General features: G+C 35.9%; 1 protein-coding gene across 5 annotated transcripts in view; it reads left to right on the top strand.

Moving 5' to 3' along the window:
* The window catches only part of RANBP17 (RAN binding protein 17), a 330,532-nt gene that overhangs the window by 73,132 nt on the left and 235,584 nt on the right, over nt 1-21,816 (top strand). For all 5 annotated transcript variants that reach the window (XM_045501695.1, XM_045501687.1, XM_045501675.1 and 2 more), the window contains one exon: nt 596-731. In XM_045501695.1, coding sequence (XP_045357651.1) covers nt 596-731 — 136 coding nt within the window. The remainder of the gene's footprint in view (nt 1-595; nt 732-21,816) is intronic.

The following is a 21,816-nucleotide window of genomic DNA, read 5'->3' as shown; positions in this document are numbered from 1 at the left end:
TTAAGATCATCTTGTAAGTTATTTCAGGTAAAATTTTTATTATTCATTGAAAAAGTGATATAACTTGATTGGTGTATCTCTTGATTGTTTTAATATTTGAGTCATGTGACTCCCAAATACATAATTATATAAAAACATAAGGTTTAATAAAAAGGTAAAATACAAAACTACACATTCAATATCGTTTTTCCTTTACTAAAATTTTATATGGATATAGATATTAATTTGTATTTATGCATGCATATATATCTATAGGTGTTTATTTATATCTATATATACATATTATATATTTATATGTGTATGTTATATGCATTCTATATAAAGTTTTAGTAAAATAATAAGTGTATGTCCTTATAGCTTTCTATGCATATATATGTAGGTATGTGTTTTAGGAAAAAGACTAGATGCAATTAGACCAAATTGTAGTATATCTTAGAAGTAGAATTTCACATGGTTTTAAATTATCTTCTTTATAAGCTTTTGTATTTTTCCATTTTTTACAGTGATTATGTATTACATTGCATTGACAATAAATGTTTTAATGTTGTTTCTCCAAGAATTTTTACTGAAGCCTTTTTTTCTCCTTCATGAAAAGAGTTTTTCAGCTTATATCTTTAATGGATACCGGATTACCTCAGTGTTCTAATGAGAAAATAGAGCTTGCAATTCTGTGGTTCTTGGATCAGTTTCGTAAAACATATGTTGGTGATCAACTTCAAAGAACCTCAAAGGTAGGTTTTTACTAGAGATTTTTAAAAAAAATGTTACTGAAAATGAATAAAGATGCTCACATACAATAGCTTTAAGCTGAATGATATATTTGGGTAATTTCTACCTAAGAAATTTAATTGATCAATTGAAATTGATTAATTAATTGGTATTGAAAACACTGTGAGATTAATTTGCTTGTTTTATGCCTAGATTTACCATTTTCTTCAAAGGTTGGGAGAGTTAGTGAATATTATTTTTATGTGGCTAGTCATTAAATAGTTAAGATTATTTAAAACACTTTAATAGATTTTGCCTTATTATATTTATTTCAAGGTTTGAAACAAAAGATTTATTCTTTTTGTAGTTCTGGAATTTTTTGGACACTTACTTCTTTATGTGGTTTCCAGTATATTTTTTGCTCATTGCTCAGCATTTTTACGTAAGTGATGGGGACCAGGAGAGCTAGACATGTCTTTGAGAGGCCACAGTTAAATCACACCATAGTATGATAATTGAAGTTTTAGCTTCAGCAAATTTAGATGAATTGATCCTAAGGCATAATGAGGGATTATTGAAGGCATTTATGTGAACCCTAACCAGATATTTAGTAGTACTTGTGACACTGAGTAAAATCTATGACGTTTTCTTCTTCTGTAATAGTAACTCTTTCCAAATCTTGTCTGCAAGAGAAGTCCTAAGGATAGTCTTACCTCCTTTGGATTTATAGTTTTTATTAGTAATGTTGAAGGATTTCTAACTTGAAATATTTAGAGTAAGCTTTTTATATAGAACTAAGCTTCTTATCCCCTGGGAAATTTGGCTTAACCTTCAGTACATTTATGGTTTTCTGTTCACAATAGTTGTATAATGGGAAATTTTTGTTTGATTTTGTTAATATTACCCTTTGGTTTATTTCAGGTTTGTTTAACTTGCTTTTTAAGAAAGTGATGTAGCTTGATGCTTCCTTAGTCAAATATATTGTGATATTTTCTTGCCAATTAGGATTAATTTCAGTAAAAATTTCTTAGAATTTAGCTGCTATTGAATGAGACCATTAGGGAGAACTAGAAATAAATGTTTTAGTTGGATAGTAAAACAAATTAGAATCAGACAAAAATTACATGGTATGAAATTTATACAGGGTGCCTCTTTTAAAATCCCAGATGTGTTACTTGAAGGTTGAAAGTAAATCAAATTATGATAAATTGTCTTATTTTAAATGTACCCAGAGAGTTTGCCGTTTTGCTTTCACAAAAATGAATACAAATACTCTTCAGACATTGCTAACCCAGTATTTGGTCTGGATCTTAAATCAGAATAGTGTAATATGGAGTAGAAAAGCCTTCAAATTAATTGTGTTTAAAATACTTGGAAAGAAATATGTAAGATGAGATTAGTTGTTTAGAGCAATGGGATTTAGGAGTTTTTCCCCCCAATTTTTATTTGTTGTATTAAAATATATATGTATATTTTATATATATGTGAGAATTGTAGATATCAACAAACAGTCACAGGAAAAGACAGATATATTTATATATCCTTTAATACAAGGTAATATGAAAAAAGTGAATTATGGAAGGTCAACTTTTCTTTTTTGAAAGAGCTTACATATTAGGAAAAAATAAACACATCATCAGACTGGTCATTGTAATTTAACATTTTTGGTGTATGCATCTTTCCTTACCAAAAAGTGTTTAGTCCAACAGCAATCTTATTTTTAAGGCATTCCTACTGCATAACCCTAAAGGGAAACCAGAGCTTTCTGCTTTCTTTTTCTCTGGCTTGTCTGCCAATCTGCCTTAATAGGAAGTTTGAGGAGGTTTTGGAGAGTCTTTGATATGTGCCCTGGCACTCTTTTTTAGGATCTCTTCACACTCCTCTAGTCCTTAACAGTAATCCTGCAGAGTTGGTATTGTTTTGTTTGTTTTTTTCAAAGTTGGTGTTACTGTTTTCACAATAACATTTCACAAATGCAACAGACCACCTAACACATTTGTAAGTTCTCTACATACTAGTTTTCTGGCAACCAACCCAAGGAAGACCAGATGGAAAATATATATATATATTTTTTGGTGAGTATATTGCCACATTCCAAATTGTGGCAAAAAAGGGGAAAGTGTTAGTTAAGAGTTAGATTGCACTAAAGTAATATTTAGTGGGTACTTATTTTGTATTAGGAGCTGTCCTAGACCCTCTTAAGCATTAGCTCATTTAATTGGATCATATGGAATGTGACTTACAAAGTTCTTCCCAGTCTCTTTTCTATGTATGTCACCAGTTTCATGCCTCAGTCCTCCATACTTGTACTACATACTTTATGTGTACTAAACTTTTTTCAGCTTCGTCAACAGTCTGTGTTCTCTGTAGATTCTAGGCCTTTGGGCAAAATGTTTCCTCTGCCTAGAACACTATTTCTTTTGAATCAGACTTTCACTTTTCTGCCTTACTCTGCTGACTCCTACTTTATCTTTCACATCAGATACCCCATCCTTTAAGATGACCTTCTTAAATTCTGGGAGAATTCCTTTTATGTGTTCTATAGCAACCTGTAATTCCCCCCTTTTTTTAGCGTTATTACACTGCATTGTAATCATTTGTTAGCAAAACATATTTTGACTCTAATTTGGGTTAGGACTGTCTCCACCTTTTTTATTATCACTTCCAAGTGCATGGCATATTACTTATGTATTTTCTACTAGATAGTGGTTGAATGTATATATTTAGTAGAATTCCACGGGATTTGAGTCTAAATCTCCCACTTGATAAACTTTCATGTGATAAAAGGTATGTTCTTGAGTTGGAAAATGATGCTGACTTTAGTGAAATTGTTCAAGTTTAAATAAGGTGTACTGTTATCTATCTTGAATTTTTTACATATGCATCAAGTAAGTGCAAAGAGTCCTAAGTGATGCACAGAATAGAAGTATGTGCTATATATGAGAAGCAAGAGCCACAAATGATAGCTGTAGGCATTTATTGAAGCAGTAGTCTACCAAAGATTTCACGTAGCACTTGACAGGCATCTAATTTCATCTCACAAAAGTTGCATGGGAATAGCTGTTTTTTATTAACACTTCCCCATCCCTTTTTACAGACTTGGAAACTGAGGTCTGGAATAATTAGTGATGTATTTAAGTGGTTGAATCTGGATTTGAACTAGGACACCTGATAACAGAGCCTGTTCTGCTGATCACTTTGCTGTATTGCTTCCTGTTGGATCTTTCACTGGGATATTGAACAGGCCCCCTTCAATCTCAATAGGTCCTAAACAGGAACTATCTCCTGAAACCCTTTCCACCTACTTCCCTATTTTGAGGAAGAATGACTGTGAACTCAAAATGTCCCCTTTGTTCTTACTTCTTATATCTGATCTGTCACCTAATCATGTTGATTTTATTTTCTAAATATCTCTGTTTCATTCTTCTCAGTCCCCTTCATTTTTATCCTCATTGTTACTGCTTGTCATTTCTCACTGGATTTCAGATCTCATTGTCCTCTTTGTTTCCTTCTTGCATTTTCCCCACTCCAATCCATTTTCCATACTGCCACCAAAGTAATATTTTCTTCAGTAGAGAACCAGGGAAAATAATGTAATGGACACTCACACCCATCTTTGTCAAATCTGAATACCTTGCCCTATTTGCTTCATATCTGTATATTTTTAAATTAAACATTAATGGCCTGTTGCTGCTCTGATTCTGTTCTTCTTGTGCCAAAGTAACCACTGTCCTAAATTTCATGTTGTTTTCATGCATGATTGTGTTCTGGTCCCACATTTCTATGTACTTATAAACAAAACCTAGTACTGTTAACTCTATAGAAAATTAGTATGCAGGAACTTGCTGGTTTTGATCCACATTGTTTTTGAGATTTATCCATGGTGATACGTATAGTTCTAATTTAATTACTGAATGGTATTACAGTATATTATTGTGCCATTATGTATTCATTTTTCTGTTAATATACACTAGGTTGTTTCCAATTTTATTTTATTTTTTTTATTTTTTTTTCAGTCCAGTTTTAAAGTTTATAAAAAATACTCCAGTAAACATTCAATTACCTATTTCCTCATGCATGTGTATGAGTATCTTGAAGGTAAATACTGGGAGTAGAATTGCTGGGCTGTAGATGGTACATCACTTCAGCTTTACAAGATATTACCAAGTTGCTCTCTTAAATGTTAGAATAGCCTGTTTTCCCTCTCCCAGCAGATTATATGTTGCTGTATGTTGTCTTAATACTTGCTTTTGTCAGACTTTAAAATTTACAGAATTTCTCTGCTTAAAATTCTTACTGGTTTCTCATTATATAAATAAGTTCCTTATGGTTAGACTTTGTGTACCTTTGCAGCCTTTTCTTTTGACACTTTTTTCTGTTCTGTGACATGCTTTGTGTGTGCTACACTTTTTGTCCTGTCACCTATTCCTACTTACTGTCTGATGAATATTAATAAGTAACTACTATATACTAAGACCAGGATACAATGGCAAATAGAATGGTCTATCTGTCCTCTAAGTTTTTAATTAAAGAGGAAGATGGGCAAATAAATAAAAAATTATAAAACCTACCTCCCCACTTAAACATTGAAATAGTACAGGAAGAGGCAGACTATTAAAATAAAGGATGCTGGACATTTGGTTATATCTATTTAAAGTTTTGAGTTATTACTTCACAGTATATAAAAAATCAAACCTAAGTTGGTGACTCTTAGTGTGAAAGGCAGGGGACTATGATTTAAGGACAGGAAGGATTTTTTTTTTTTTAATGTTTATTTTTGAGAGAGAGGGCGAGCAGGACAGAGGCAGAGAGAGGGAGAGACCAAATCCCTAAACAGGCTCTCCACTAACAGCTTAATTGACTGAGCCACCCAGGCACCCGAGGAAGGATTTCTTTTTAAGGCATGAAAAGCCCAAACTCTAAACCCAAAGGTTGATAAATTCTGCCCATATTAAAAATAAAAATTTCTGCAGCTCAAAATACACAGTAAACAAAGTAAAAAGACAAGCTAGAGACAGGGTAAGACCCAATACATGTAACTTAAAGAGAATCAATATCCAGTTATATAAACAATTTCTATGAATCAATAAGAGAAGAACAACCTAGTAAAAAAAAAAGTGTACCAAAGATATGAGTAAACAATTTATAGAAAAAGAAATCACGGTTTATAATCAACATGAAAAAATGTTCATCCTTTCATGGACTAAGGGAAATGCAAATTAAAGCTATAGTGCAATAATCATATCATACCTATTAGCTGGAGATAGTTAAAAAGTTTGATGAAAGCATGTATTTGTGATGAAGTAAAATAGCTAACACTCCTATACACTGCTAGTGGAATCCAAACCAGTAAAACATTTTTGGAAAACAGCAATATCTAACAAAGTCGAAAATGTATAAAATTCTTGGACTGGGTGAAAACTCTAAAACATCGTTGAGAGAAATTAAATGAGGCCTAAATAAATAGATATATATCATGTTTATGAATTGGAAGACTCAATATTGTTAAAATTAGTGAAGTAAGTGAAGTAAGGTATGATAACAATGTGTCATCAAATAGAGAATTTAAATAAAGAGATGGAAATTATTAAAAATAGAAACAAATAGAAATTCTGTAGTTGGAAAGTACAGTAAATGAAAATGAGATGTTGAGGCACAGAGAGAAAAAAGAATGAAGAAAAGTGAACAGAGTCTCAGAGAACTGTAGGTCACCAGTAAATACACCAAAATATCATGGAGTACCTGGTAGAAGAATACCAGAAAAGGAAGTGAGACAGGATCAGAAAAAAACACTTAAAGCAATATTGGCTTAAAACTTAACCATATTTGGTGAAAAGCATTACACATCAAAGAAGTGCAATAAAGACCCACACTAAGAACACATCATAGTAAAAATGCTGAAAGACAAAGAGAAAAATTTTAGCAGCAAGGGAAAAACTACTCATCACAGTTACCAGAAGGGAGGTGGGTGGGGGGATGAGTTAAACAGGTCATGTTGATTAGGGTACTTGTTGTGTTGAGCACCCAGTGACATATGGAAGTGTTGAATAAAAACAAAAAAGAAAAGAGAAAAACTCATTACACGTGAAGGGTACCAGTAAGATTAATAGCTGACTAGTCTTGAGAAACGGGAGAGGCCAGAAGATCCTTCAATGACATAGAGTGCTGAACTAGTAACCAAGAATTCCATATCCAGCAAAACTATCTTTAAAAATGAAAGGAGGGTCTCCTGGGTGGCTCAGTCGGTTGAGCATCTGTCTTCAACTCAGGTCATGATCAGGTCTGTGGGTTTGAGCCCCGTGTCAGGCTCTGTGCTGACAGCTCAGAGCCTGGAGCCTGCTTCCGATCCTGTGTCTTCCTCTCTTTCTGCCTCTTCCCCACTCTCACTTTGTTTCACTCTGTCTCTCAAAAATAAATAAATGTGAGGACTCTAGGAAGATGGCGGCGTAGAACAACGCTGGGCTCACCGCGTCCTGCTGATCACTTAGATTCCACCCACACTTGCCTAAATAACCCAGAAAACCACCAGAAGACTAGCAGAACAGATTCTCTGGAGCCAAGCGCAGACGAGAGGCCCACGGAAGAGGGTAGGAAGGGCAGAGAGGCGGTGCGCGCTACACGGACTGGCGGGAGGGAGCCGGGTCGGAGGGGCAGCCCGCCAGCAAAGCAGAGCCCCCGAGTCTGGCTTGCAAAAGCAGAGGGGCCGGACGGAGTGTGTTCAGACAGCAAGCGGACTTTACATCTGGAAGGTTATAAGCTAACAGCTCTGCTTGGAGAGCAGGAGGGCTGGAGGACAACGGGAAGGAGAGTTGTTGAGCCCCGGACGACAGAGCTCAGCTTGGCGGGGAACAAAGGCGCTCGCCAGCACCATCTCCCTCGCCCATCCCCCAGCCAAAATCCCAAAGGGAACCAGTTCCTGCCAGGGAACTTGCTTGCACCACGCAAACACCCAATGCTGTGCTTCTGCAGACCCATCCCTCCGGCGGCGGCGGGTCTGACTCCCTCCTGGTGCCACAGGGCCCCTCCCGAAGCAGATCACGAAGGATAAGTGAGCTGAGCCTACCCCTCCCGCCCCTGTGCACCTTGCCGATCCACCCCAGCTAATACGCCAGATCCCCAGCACCACAAGCCTGGCAGTGTGCAAGTAGCCCAGGTGGGCCACGCCACCCCACAGTGAATCCTGCCCCTAGGAGAGGGGAAGAGAAGGTACACACCAGTCTGACTGTGGCCTCAGCGGTGGGCTGAGGGCAGACATCAGGTCTGACTTTGGCCCCGCCCACCAACGCAAGTTATTCAAGACAACACAGGGGAAGTGCCCTGCAATTCCGCACCATACCAGGGACTATCCAAAATGACGAAACAGAAGAATTCCCCTCAAAAGAATCTCCAGGAAATAACGACAGCTAATGAACTGATCAAAAAGGATTTAAACGATATAACAGAAAGTGAATTTAGATTAATAGTCATAAAATTAATCGCTGGGCTTGAAAACAGTATAGAGGACAGCAGAGAATCTATTGCTACAGAGATCAAGGGACTAAGGAACAGCCAGGAGGAGCTAAAAAAAATGCTATAAATGAGCTGCAAAATAAAATGGAGACAGCCACAGCTCGGATTGAAGAGGCAAAGGAGAGAATAGGTGAACTAGAAGATAAAATTATGGAAAAAGAGGAAGCTGAGAAAAAGATAAAAAAAAATCCAGGAGTCTGAGGGGAAAATTAGAGAACTAAGTGATGCACTAAAGAGAAATAATCTACGCATAATTGGTATTCCAGAGGAGGAAGAGAGAGGGAAAGGTGCTGAAGGTGTACTTGAAGAAATAATAGCTGAGAACTTCCCTAGTCTGGGGAAGGAAAAAGGCATTGAAATCCAAGAGGCACAGAGAACTCCCTTCAGACGTAACTTGAATCGATCTTATGTATGACATATCGTAGTGAAACTGGCAAAATACAAGGATAAAGAGAAAATTCTGAAAGCAGCTAGGGATAAAAGTGCTCTAACATATAAAGGGAGACCGATAAGACTCGTGATGGATCTCTCTACTGAAACTTGGCAGGCCAGAAAGGAATGGCAGGAAATCTTCAACGTGATGAACAGAAAAAATATGCAGCTGAGAATCCTTTATCCAGCAAATCTGTCATTTAGAATAGAAGGAGAGATAAAGGTCTTCCCAAACAAACAAAAACTGAAGGAATTCATCACCACTAAACCAGCCCTACAAGAGATCCTAAGGGGGAATCCTGTTAGACAAAGTACCAGAGACATCGCTACAAGCATGAAACCTACAGATATCACAATGACTCTAAACTCATATCTTTCTGTAATAACACTGAATGTAAATGGACTAAATGTGCCAGCCAAAAGACATAGGGTATCAGAATGGATAAAAAAACAAGACCCATCTATTTGCTGTCTACAAGAGACTCATTTTTGACCTGAAGACACCTTCAGATTGAAAGTGAGGGGATGGAGAACTATTTATCATGCTACTGGAAGTCAAAAGAGAGCTGGAGTAGCTATACTTATATCAGACAAACTAGACTTTAAATTAAAGGCTGTAACGAGATGAAGAAGGGCATTATATAATAATTACAGGGTGTATCCATCAGGAAGAGCTAACAATTACAAATGTCTATGCGCCGAATACGGGAGCTCCCAAATATATAAAACAATTACTCACAAATATAAGCAACCTTATTGATAAGAATGTGGTAATTGCAGGGGACTTTAACACCCCACTTACAACAATGGATAGATCATCTAGACACACGGTCAATAAAGAAACAAGGGCCCTGAATGATACATTGGATCAGATGGACTTGACAGATATATTTAGAACTCTGCATCCCAAAGCAATAGAATATACTTTCTTCTCAAGTGCACATGGAACATTCTCCCAAGATAGATTACATACTGGGTCGCAAAACAGCCCTTCATAAGTATACAAGAATTGAGATCATACCATGCATACTTTCGGACCACAATGCTATGAAGCTTGAAATCAACCACAGGAAAAAGTCTGGAAAACCTCCAAAAGCATGGAGGTTAAAGAACACCCTACTAAAGAATGAGTGGGCCAACCAGGCAATTAGAGAAGAAATTAAAAAATATATGGAAACAAACAAAAATGAAAATACAACAATCCAAGCGCTTTGGGATGCAGCGAAGGCAGTCCTGGTAGGAAAATACATCGCAATCCAGGCCTATCTCCAGAAACAAGAAAAATCCCAAATACAAAATCTAACAGCACACCTAAAGGAACTAGAAGCAGAACAGCAAAGGCAGCCTAAACCCAGCAGAAGAAGAGAAATAAGAAAGATCAGAGCAGAAATAAACAATATAGAATCTAAAAAAACGGTAGAGCAGATCAACGAAACCAAGAGTTGGTTTTTTGAAAAAATAAACAAAATTGACAAACCTCTAGCCAGGCTTCTCAAAAAGAAAAGGGAGATGACCCAAATAGATAAAATTATGAATGAAAATGGAATTATTACAACCAATCCCTCAGAGATACAAACAATTATCAGGGAATACTATGAAAAATTATATGCCAACAAATTGGACAACCTGGAAGAAATGGACAAATTCCTAAACACCCACACTCTTCCAAAACTCAATCAGGAGGAAAGAGAAAGCTTGAACAGACCCATAACCAGCGAAGAAATTGAATCGGTTATCAAAAATCTCCCAACAAAGAAGAGTCCAGGACCAGATGGCTTCCCAGGGGAGTTCTACCAGACGTTTAAAGCAGAGCTAATACCTATCCTTCTCAAGCTATTCCAAGAAGTAGAAAGGGAAGGAAAACTTCCAGACTCATTCTAGGAAGCCAGTATTACTTTGATTCCTAAACCAGAGACCCAGTAAAAAAAGAGAACTACAGGCCAATATCCCTGATGAATATGGATGCAAAAATTCTCAATAAGATACTAGCAAATCGAATTCAACAGCATATAAAAAGAATTATTCACCATGATCAAGTGGGATTCATTCCTGGGATGCAGGGCTGGTTCAACATCCGCAAATCAATCAACGTGATACATCACATTAATAAAAGAAAAGATAAGAACCATATCCTGTCAGTTGATGAAGAAAAAACATTTGACAAAATTCAGCATCCTTGCTTAATAAAAACCCTCGAGAAAGTCGGGATAGAAGGAACATACTTAAACATCATAAAAGCCATTTATGAAAAGCTCACAGCTGACATCATCCTCAATGGGGAAGAACTGAGAGCTTTTTCCCTGAGATCAGGAACACGACAGGGATATCCACCCTCACCGCTGTTGTTTAACATAGTGTTGGAAGTTCTAGCATCAGCAATCAGACAACAAAAGGAAATCAAAGGCATCAAAATTGGCAAAGATGAAGTTAAGCTTTCACTTTTTGCAGATGACATGATATCATACACGGAAAATCCGATAGACTCCACCCAAAGTCTGGGTGAATTCATGCATGAATTCAGCAAAGTTGCAGGATACAAAATCAATGTACAGAAATCAGTTGCATTCTTATACACTAATCATTAAGCAACAGAAAGACAAAGAAACTGATCCCATTCACAATTGCACCAAGAAGCATAAATACCAAGGAAAAAATCTAACCAAAGATGTAAAAGATCTGTATGCTGAAAACTATAGAAAGCTTATGAAGGAAATTGAAGAAGATATAAAGAAATGGAAAAACATTCCATGCTCATGGGTTGAAAGAATAAATATTGTCAAATGTCAATACTACCCAAAGCTATCTACACATTGAATGCAATCCCAATCAAAATTGCACCAGCATTCTTCTCGAAGCTAGAACAAGCAATCCTAAAATTCATATGGAACCACAAAAGGCCCCAAATAGCCAAAGTGATTTTGAAGAAGAAGACCAAAGCAGCAGGCATCACAATCCCAGACTTTAGCCTCTACTACAAAGCTGTCATCATCAAGACAGCATGGTATTGGCACAAAAACAGACACATAGACCAATGGAATAGAATAGAAACCCCAGAACTAGACCCACAAATGTATGGCCAACTCATCTTTGACAAAGCAGGAAAGAACATCCAATGGAAAAAAGACAGTCTCTTTAACAAATGGTGCTGGGAGAACTGGACAGCAACATGCACAAGGTTGAAACTAGACCACTTCTCACACCATTCACAAAAATAAATTCAAAATGGATAAAGGACCTGAATGTGAGATAGGAAACTATCAAAACCCTAGCGGAGAAAGCAGGAAAAGACCTCTCTGACCTCAGCCATAGCAATTTTTTACTTGACACATCCCCAAAGGCAAGGGAATTAAAAGCAAAAATGAACTATTGGGACCTCATGAAGATAAAAAGCTTCTGCACAGCAAAGGAAACAATCAGCAAAACTAAAAGGCAACCAATGGAATGGGAAAAGATATTTGCAAATGACATATCGGACAAAGGGCTAGTATCCAAAATAATAAAGAGCTCACCAAACTCCACACCCGAAAAACAAATAATCCAGTGAAGAAATGGGCAGAAAACATGAATAGACACTTCTCTAAAGAAGACATCCAGATGGCCAGCAGGCACATGAAAAGATGCTCAATGTCGCTCCTCATCAGGGAAATACAAATCAAAACCACACTCAGATATCACCTCACACGAGAGTGGCCAAAATGAACAAATCAGGAGACTATAGATGCTGGAGAGGATGTGGAGAAACAGGAACCCTCTTGCACTGTTGGTGGGAATGCAAACTGGTGCGGCCACTCTGGAAAATAGTGTGGAGGTTCCTCAAAAAATTAAAGATAGACCTGCCCTATGACCCAGCAGTAGCACTTCTAGGAATTTACCCAAGGGATACAGGAGTACTGATGCATAGGGGCACTTGTACCCCAATGTTTATAGCAGCACTCTCAACAATAGCCAAGTTATGGAAAGAGCCTAAATGTCCATCAACTGATGAATGGATAAAGAAATTGTGGTTTATATACACACAATGGAGTACTACAGGGCAATGAGAAAGAATGAAATATGGCCCTTTGTAGCAACGTGCATGGAACTGGAGAGTGTTATGCTAAGTGAAATAAGCCATACAGAGAAAGACAGATACCATATGTTTTCACTCTTATGTCAATCCTGAGAAACTTAAGAGGAACCCATGGGGGAGGGGAAGGAAAAAAAAAAAAAGAGAGAGAGGTTAGAGTGGGAGAGAGCGAAAGCATAAGAGACTCTTAAAAACTGAGAACAAACTGTGGGCTGATGGGGGGTGGGTGATGGGTATTGAGGAGGGCATCTTTTGGGATGAGCACTGGATGTTGTATAGAAACCAATTTGACAATAAATTTCATATATTTAAAAAATAAATGTAAAAAATTTTTATAAAAAAACAATAATAATAAAAATGAAAGGAAAAGTAAAGATATTGCCAGGGAAACAAAAACAGAGAATTCATTGCTTTCAGAGTTGCCTTATAAGAAATACTAAAGGGGGAACCTGGGTGGCTCAGTCGGCTGAGCGTCAGACTTCAGCTAAGGTCATGACCTCACAGCTCGTGAGTTCAAGCCCCATGTCAGGCTCTGTGCTGACAGCTTGGAGCCTGGAACCTGCTTCAGATTCTCTGTCTCCCTCTCTCTGCCCCTCCCCCACTCATGCCATGTCTCTATCTCTCAAAAATAAATAATCATTAAAAAAAATTAAAAAAAAAAAAAGAAAAATACTAAAGGAAGTACTTCAGGCCGAAAGCAAGTGACCTCAGATAAATCCACACAATAAAACAAAGAACACTAGTGAAGGTAATTAAGCAATTATAAAATATAGTACATTTTTCTCTTAACTGATTTTAAAAAGCAATTATATAAAACAATTATGTATTTTATATACATACACACTGAATTGATGACATATATATATATAATATGTAATATATTTGCCAATAACAGCACAAGGACGATAGGTAGGAGCAACGTTTGGGGCTAAGGAAATGACACAAGATGGCAAGTCAAATCCACAGGAACCAATAAAAAACCAAAAATGGTAAATAAGAATGTTAATATAACAAACACTTCAAACATACGTTTTTGCTCTCTTTCTGTCAACTTCACTAAAAGATATAAAGTTAAATGAAGAAATAATTGTCATGATTTATTGCTGGGTGTATAATATATAAAGTTGTAATAGTTTTTTTAAATTTTTTTTTCAACGTTTATTTATTTTTGGGACAGAGAGAGACAGAGCATAAACGGTGGAGGGGCAGAGAGAGAGGGAGACACACAGAATCGGAAACAGGCTCCAGGCTCTGAGCCATCAGCCCAGAGCCTGACGCGGGGCTCGAACTCACGGACCGCGAGATTGTGACCTGGCTGAAGTCGGACGCTTAACCGACTGCGCCACCCAGGCGCCCTAAAGTTGTAATAGTTTTATCGTGTAGTAATAATATGACAAAAAGGGAAAAAAAAGAATAGAGCCATATAGGAATAACATTTCTTTATCTCATTGGAACTAAGTATCAATCTGAGGTAGATTCTGGTAAAATGTATATGGCGAGCCCCTAGGGAAACTCTGCAGAAAATTACTAAAAAATGTATAGTAAAAAATTATTGAAAGTAAAGTTATTAAAATGTTACACTAGAAATTATTTAATGTAAAAGAAAGCAGTACAGGAAGGCTAGAGGAAAAGAAACATGACAAAAATGTCAGATATAGATCTTACAGTATCAATAATAACATTAAATTTAGAATGGGTTATGCAAGCCAACGAGTAGCAGAGATTATTAGACTGGAGTTTTAAAAAAATAATGTTGCACATGCTATCTGTAGAATGCACGTTTTAAAGTCAAGGATACAAATAGGTCAAAAGTACAAGGATGGCAAAGCATATATCATATAGACAGCAACCATATGAAAAAGATGGAGTGGCTATACCAATACCAGATAAAATAGACTTTAAAACAAAAAAAAACGTCACTAGGAATAAAGAGGAACATTTTGTAATAATAGAAGGGTCAACTGATGAGAAAGATGTAGCAATTATAAACATATATGTACATAACAACAGAAGCCCAAAACACATGAAACAAAAGCTGACAGAAATAATAATAATAGTTGAAGACTTTAATGACCTGGTTTTAATAATGGCTAGAACAACTATGTAGAAGGTCTGTAACAATGCTATAAACCAACTAGACTTGAACAATGCTATAGACTTGAACAATGCTATAAACCAACTAGACCACAGACGGCTATAGAACACTACACCCAGCAACAGCAGAATATACATTCTTATCAAGTATGTACAGAATATTGCCCAAGATAGACCATATGCTCAATCAAAAAACAAGACTCAATAAATTTTAAAGAATTGAAATAGTACAAAGTATGTTCTTTAATCAAAATGGAGTACATAGAAATCAATAACAGAAAGAAATGTGGATAACTCAGAGTATGTGGAAATTGAACCATTGTATTGTATTGTATTGTATTGTATTGTATTGTATTGTATTGTATTGTGTTGTATTGTTTTGTATTGTATTTAAATCCAAGTTAGTTAACATATAGTATAATAATAATTTCGGGAATAGAATTTAGTGATTCATCACTTACATATAGCACCCAGTGCTCATTCCAACAAGTGCCCTCCTTAATGCCCATCGCCCATTTAGCCCATCCCCCCACCCAACACCCATCAACAACCCTCAGTTTGTTCTCTGTATTTAAGAGTCTCTTACGTTTTGTCTCCCTCTCTGTTTTTATATTATTTTTGCTTCTCTTTTCCTCTGTTAATCTGTTTTGTTTCTTAAATTCCATATATGAGTGAAATCATAGGATATTTGTCTTTCTCTGACTGACTTACTTCACTGAACATAATACAGTCTAGTTCCATCCATGTGTTGCTAATGGCAAGATTTCATCCTTTTTTGCTCACCAATTCTATCGTATATATATATATACCACATCTTCTTTATCCATTCATCAGTCAATGGACATTTGGGCCCTTTCCATACTTTGTCTATTGACGATAGAGTGGCTATAAACATTGGGATGCATGTGCCTCTTCGAATCAGCATTTTAATATCCTTTGGGTCATACCTAGTAACGCAATTGCTGGGTCGTAGGGTAGTTCTATTTTTAATTTTTTGAGGAGCCTCCATACTCTTTTCCAGAGTGGCTGCACCAATTTGCATTCCCACCAGTAGTGCAAAAGGGGTTCCCCTTTCTTTGCATCCTTGCCAACATCTGTTGTTGCCTGAGTTGTTAATTTTTGCCATTCTGACAGGTGTGAGGTGGCTTTGATTTGTATTTCTCTGATGATGAGTGGTGTTGAGCATCATTTCATGTGCCTGTTAGCCATCTGGATGTTTTCCTTGGAGAAGTGTCTATTCATGTCTTTTGTCCATTTCTTCACTGGGAAATTTGTTTTTTGGGTGATGAGTTTGATAAGTTCTTTATAGATTTTGGATACTAACCCTTTATCTGACATATCATTTGCAAATATCTTCTCCCATTCCATCGGTTGCCTTTTAGTTTTGCTGATTGTTTCCATCACTGTGCAGAAGCTTTTTATCTTGATGAGGTCCCAGTAGTTCATTTTGACTTTTGTTTCCCTTGTCTCCAAAGACATGTCAAGTAAGAAGTTGCTGTGGCCGAGGTCAAAGAGGTTGTTGCCTATTCTCTGCTCTAGGATTTTGATTGCTTTCTGTCTTACATTTAGGTGTTTCATCCATTTTTGAGTCAATTTTTGTGTATGGTGTGAAAAAGTGGCCCAGGTTCATTTTTCTGCATGTTGCTGTCCAGTTTTCCCAGCACCATTTGCTGAAGAGACTATCTTTTTTCCACTGGATGTTCTTTCCTGCTTTATCAAAGATTAGTTGGCCATCCATTTGTGGGTCCATATCTGGGTTCTCTGTTCTGTTCCATTGGTCTGTGTGTCTGTTTTTATGCTAGTACCATACTGTCTTGATGATTACAGCTTTGTAATACAGCTTGAAGTCTGGAATTGTGATGCCTCCAGCTTTGGTTTTCTTTTTCAACATTACTTTGGCAATTCAGGGTCTTTTCTGGTTCCATACAAATTTTAGAATTGTTCTAGCTGTGTGAAGAATGCTAGTGTTATTTTGATAGGGATTGCATTGAATATATAGATGGCTTTGGATAGTATTGACATTTTAACAATATTTGTTCTTCTAATCTATGAGAACGGAATGTTTTTCCATTTCTTTGTGTCTTCTTCAGTTTCTTTCATAAGCTTTCTATAGTTTTCAGTGTATAGATCTTTCACCTCTGTGGTTAGGTTTATTCCTAAGTATTTTATGCCTTTTGGTGCAATTGTAAATGGGATTGATTCCTTGATTTCTCTATCTGCTGCTTCATTATTTGTGTATAGAAATGCAACCGATCTCTGTACATTGATATTATATCCTGTGACTTTGCTGAATTCATATATCAGTTCCAGCAGTTTTTTGGTGGAGTCTTAGGTCTTCCATATAGAGTATCATGTCATCTGCAAAGAGTGAAAGTTTGACCTCCTCCTTTCCGGTTTGGATGCCTTTCGTTTTTTTTGTTGTTGTTGTCTGATTGCTGAGACTAGGACTTCCAACACAGTTCTAAATGACTAATGAGTCAAAGAAGAAAAATCACAAGGGAATTAAGAAATACTTTCAGGTGAAAGAAAATGAAGACACATACCAGACCTTACAAAATTAGCTAAAGCAGTATTTAGGGGTAAATTTATATTTATAAAGACCTTAATTAAAATCGAAAAATATCTTAGATAAGTGGCCCAACCTTTCACCTTAACACACTGGAAGAATAAAAAGAAATTAAACCTAAAGCAAGCAGAAGAAAGGATATAATAAAGATTAGAGTAGAAATTAATGAAATAGAAATTTAAAACAATAGCAAAAGTCAGTGAAATCCAAACTTGGTTCTTTATAAATACTAAATTGACATACCTTTAGCTAGATTGACAAAAAAAGAGAAAAGTCTCAAAAGTAGTAAAATCAGGAATGAAACAGAAGACATTACTATTGACCTTCCAGAAATAAAAATGATTATAATGGAATATTATGAACATTTGAATGCCATTAAGTTAGATAACTTAGATGGAATGGTTACATTTCCAAAAAGACATAAACTACTTAAACTTATTCAAGAAAATACAGAAATCTGAATAGAAGTGTAACAGCTAAAGAGATTGAATTCTAATGAGACTGCCCACAAAGAAGAGTCCAGGCCCAGATGGACTTCCTAGTGATTTCTACCAGACATTCAAAGAATTAATACCAATTATTAATTATTTTAATTAATTATTTATTAAAATTTATTAAATTATATTATTTATTATATAATAATTATAATATAAATTATATTATTTATTAAAATTATTTTTAAGCAATTTATTTTAATTATTAATACCAATTCTTTATAAACGCTTCCAAAAAGTAGAAGAGGAGGGGATACTTCCCAGCTCATTCAATGAGGCCATTTTACCCTGGTACCAGGACCATAGAAATAGAAAAAAAGTACTCACCAATATTTCTTACGAATATAGATGCAAAAAAAAAAAAAAAAAACAAAAAAAAACCAAAAGAAACAAATTAACTAAACTAAAGAAATACAGGCTGACTGAATCTAACAACTTATAAATACTTTCCTCTGTGATCAAGAGCAAGACAAGAATGTCTCGTTACTTACGTTAAACATTGTACTAGAGGTTCTGGTCAGGGAAAGTGGGCAATAAAATGAAATAAAGGCACCCCATTTGGAAGAGAAGAAGTAAAACTTAAAACTGTATCTCTTCACAGATGGCATGACTTGAATATAAAAAATTTTAATCAGCAGAAATACTATTAGACTAATTTTAGAAAGCAGTAAGTGTGCAGAATAGACAACACAATTGGTTTTTATATACTTGCAGTAAACAACCTGTAATTTAAATGAACAAAACATTTCATTCACAATAGCATGAAAATAATTAAATGCTTAAGAATAAGTTTAACAAAAGAAGTGCAAAACTTATCAACTAGAAACTACAAAACGTTGTTGGAATAAATGAAAGAAAACCTAATAAATGAAAAGATATTCTATTCCATGGTCATGAACCAGAAGACTTACTGTTAAGATGGCAATGTTCCACAGATTGATCTATAGCTTCAACACAATCTTTATCAAAATCTTAGCTATCTTAGCTAGCAGGAGTTGGCAAGCTTATCCTAAAATTCATATGGGAATTCAAAGGACCAAGAACAGCCAAAACAATCTTGAAAATAGGAACACTCCCTTCCCCATTTTACAACTTAATACCAAGTAACAACAATCAGGACAGTGTAGTACTTTCATAAGGACAGACATATAGGTCAGTGAAATAGAGTTGAGAATCTAGTTATAAACCCTCATGTTTGCAGTCAGTTTATTTTTGACAAGGATGCCAAGACAATCTAGTGGTGAAAGAGTAGTCTTTTCAACAAATGGTGCTGGGACAACTGGATATCCACATGCAAAAGAATGAGGTTGGACCACTATCTCCCACCATACATAAAAATTAAGTCAAAATGAATCAGATTTAAATGTAAGAGTTAAAACTGAAACTCTTAGAAAAAAACAGAAGTAAATGTTTACAACTTTGAATTAAGTAATGGTTTCTTAGATACAACACTGAAAGCACAAGCAGCCAGACAAAAATAGATAAATTGGACTTCATCAAAATTAAAAACTGTTTTGCTCTAAATGACACCATCAAGAAAATGAAAACACAAACCACAGAATGGTAGAAAATATGTGAAAATTGTTTAATAAGGGACTTATATCAACATTTATAAAGAGCTTTTACATCTCTATAATAAAAAGGTATATAACCCAATTTAAAAATGGACAAAAAATTTGAATAGATGTTTCTCCAAAGAAGACACACAAATGGCCAGTGGGCACTTGAAAAGGCGTTTAACACCACTATAGTAATGAGAAATTAAGTTGCTGTAATTCAGGGAAATTCATGTCATTACTACAATGAGATACCACTTTACAACCCCTAGGATGGATATAATTATGAAGACAGATAATAACAGTATTGGTGAGGATGTGGAGAAATTGGACCTTCATTCACTTTTGGTGGGAATGTAAAATGGTACAACCAGTTTGGAAAGCAGTCTGGAAGTTCTTCAAAAAGTTAAACAGAGAGTTACCATGTGACCCGATAACTCCAATCCCACGTATATACCCACAAGAAATGAAAACATACATCCACATGAAAACTTTACATAACTGTTCACAGAAACATTATTCCTAATACCAGAAAAAATCCAGATGTCCATCAACTGAAGAATAAAGAAAAAGTGGTATATCCCAAAGTGAAATATTACTCAGTAGTAAAAAAGAATGAAATATTTATACATGCTACAATGTACGTGATTTTTTTTTTTGAGAGAGAGAGAGTGAGAGAGAGGGTGTGAGTGAGGGGCAGAGAGAGAGAGAGAGAGAGAGAGAGAGAGAGAGAAAGAGAGAAGTGGAGCTTGTGTTCACCTGAAGCAGGGCTCAAGCTCACCTGAAGTGGGGCTTGAGCTCACACTATGTAGGACTACAAGTCACAAACCTTGATCATGACCTGAACTGAAGTCAGATGCTTAACAACTGAGCCACCCAGGCGCCCCAGCCTAGGTGATTCTAAAAAGCATCATGCCAGGTGAAGGAAGCCATGCACCAAAGGACAAATATTATGTGATTTCATTTATATGAAATTTCCAAAATAGGCAAATCTGTAGAAACACAAGTAGATTATTGGTTTCCTTATAAGGATTTCTTGTTGTGGTGTTGCAAATATTCTAAAATTGATTGTAATGGTGGTTGAAAATATCAGTGAATATACTAAAAACCATTGAATCACACTTTAAATGTGTGATTTTTATAGTAGGTGAGTGTCTTATCTACAAAAGACAAAGCTCATTTTTAAAATGGGGAAAAGATTTAAACACGCTCATCAAAAGATATCTAAATGGCTAATAATCACAAAAAGATGCTTAACAATGCTAATTAACAGAAAATATTAATTAAAACTCAGGTGAAATACTATTACACACCTGGCATAATGGCTAAAAGTGAAGAGTGATAAAACCAAGCCTTGATGATAAAGTGGAGTACATGAAACTATCATACATTGCTTGTGGGAGTGTACATAACCATGTTGGAAAACTCTTTGGTGATATTTGCTAAAGCTGGACATAACCCAAGCCACAATCATCAGTTTTACACTTAGGTAAAGAAATGAGTTTATATATTACAGGAATGTCACAGCAGCTTCATTTATAACATCTAAGAACTGGAAACTCATGTTCCCCCGCAGTTGAATGGATAAATTAGTGTATAGTGTAATAAATATCATACTACACGGAAATGCTCTGCTTCCCAATGAATGTGCATTCCCTACTCAACTTAAAGTCTTCTACTAACTCAAGAGCCCAAGGAATGCCAACTACTCCATAGAAATCTTATTACCAGACTGGTAGCATTTTCTAACCAAAAGACTTGGGGGGTAAGGAGACAGGGAGGGAAAAGGAAGCCATGCATACTGAGCTACCGGTTTTTCAGTTATGGTGATGAAAGTCAGAATGGTGGTTCCCTTTGGGGAGAGAAAGTATATTCCCTGGAAAGGTGAGCAGGAGAGCCTTTGGGGGGCTGGAGATATTTTTACCTTTTGGGGAGTTCTGTGAGAGTATACACATGTAAAAATTCACCGAGCTCATAATTAGGATTTATGCACCTTATGTATGTTATTCTTTAGTACGATTTTCTTTACAAAAGATTATTCATAGAAGCCTGGTGTGTAATTATGAAAATAAAAAGGAAACTTGCCCATCAGCAGGAGAATGGCTAAATAAATTTTTGTGTAGTCTTTCAATGGGATTCTGTACAGCAATCAAAATGAATAATTTAAAGTGCATTCATTTTTGGCTAAATCCAACAAAGCTGCCATATTTTTGTATGAAAAAAGTTGTTCAATGAAATATATAATATGATATTCCTTCTATCAAATATGTTAAGAATAACAAATGTTCATGAATTCGTTTTTTTAATGTTTACTTTTGCAAGAGAGAGTACAAGTGGGAGAGGGGCAGAGAGAGAGAGACAGAGGATCCAAATGTTAAGAATAATAAATGT

Source organism: Leopardus geoffroyi, chromosome A1 (genome assembly GCF_018350155.1).
Source record: "Leopardus geoffroyi isolate Oge1 chromosome A1, O.geoffroyi_Oge1_pat1.0, whole genome shotgun sequence".
NCBI lineage: Eukaryota > Metazoa > Chordata > Mammalia > Carnivora > Felidae > Leopardus > Leopardus geoffroyi.
Note: the sequence above shows the minus strand (reverse complement) of the source record. Positions and strands in the feature narration are given on the sequence as shown.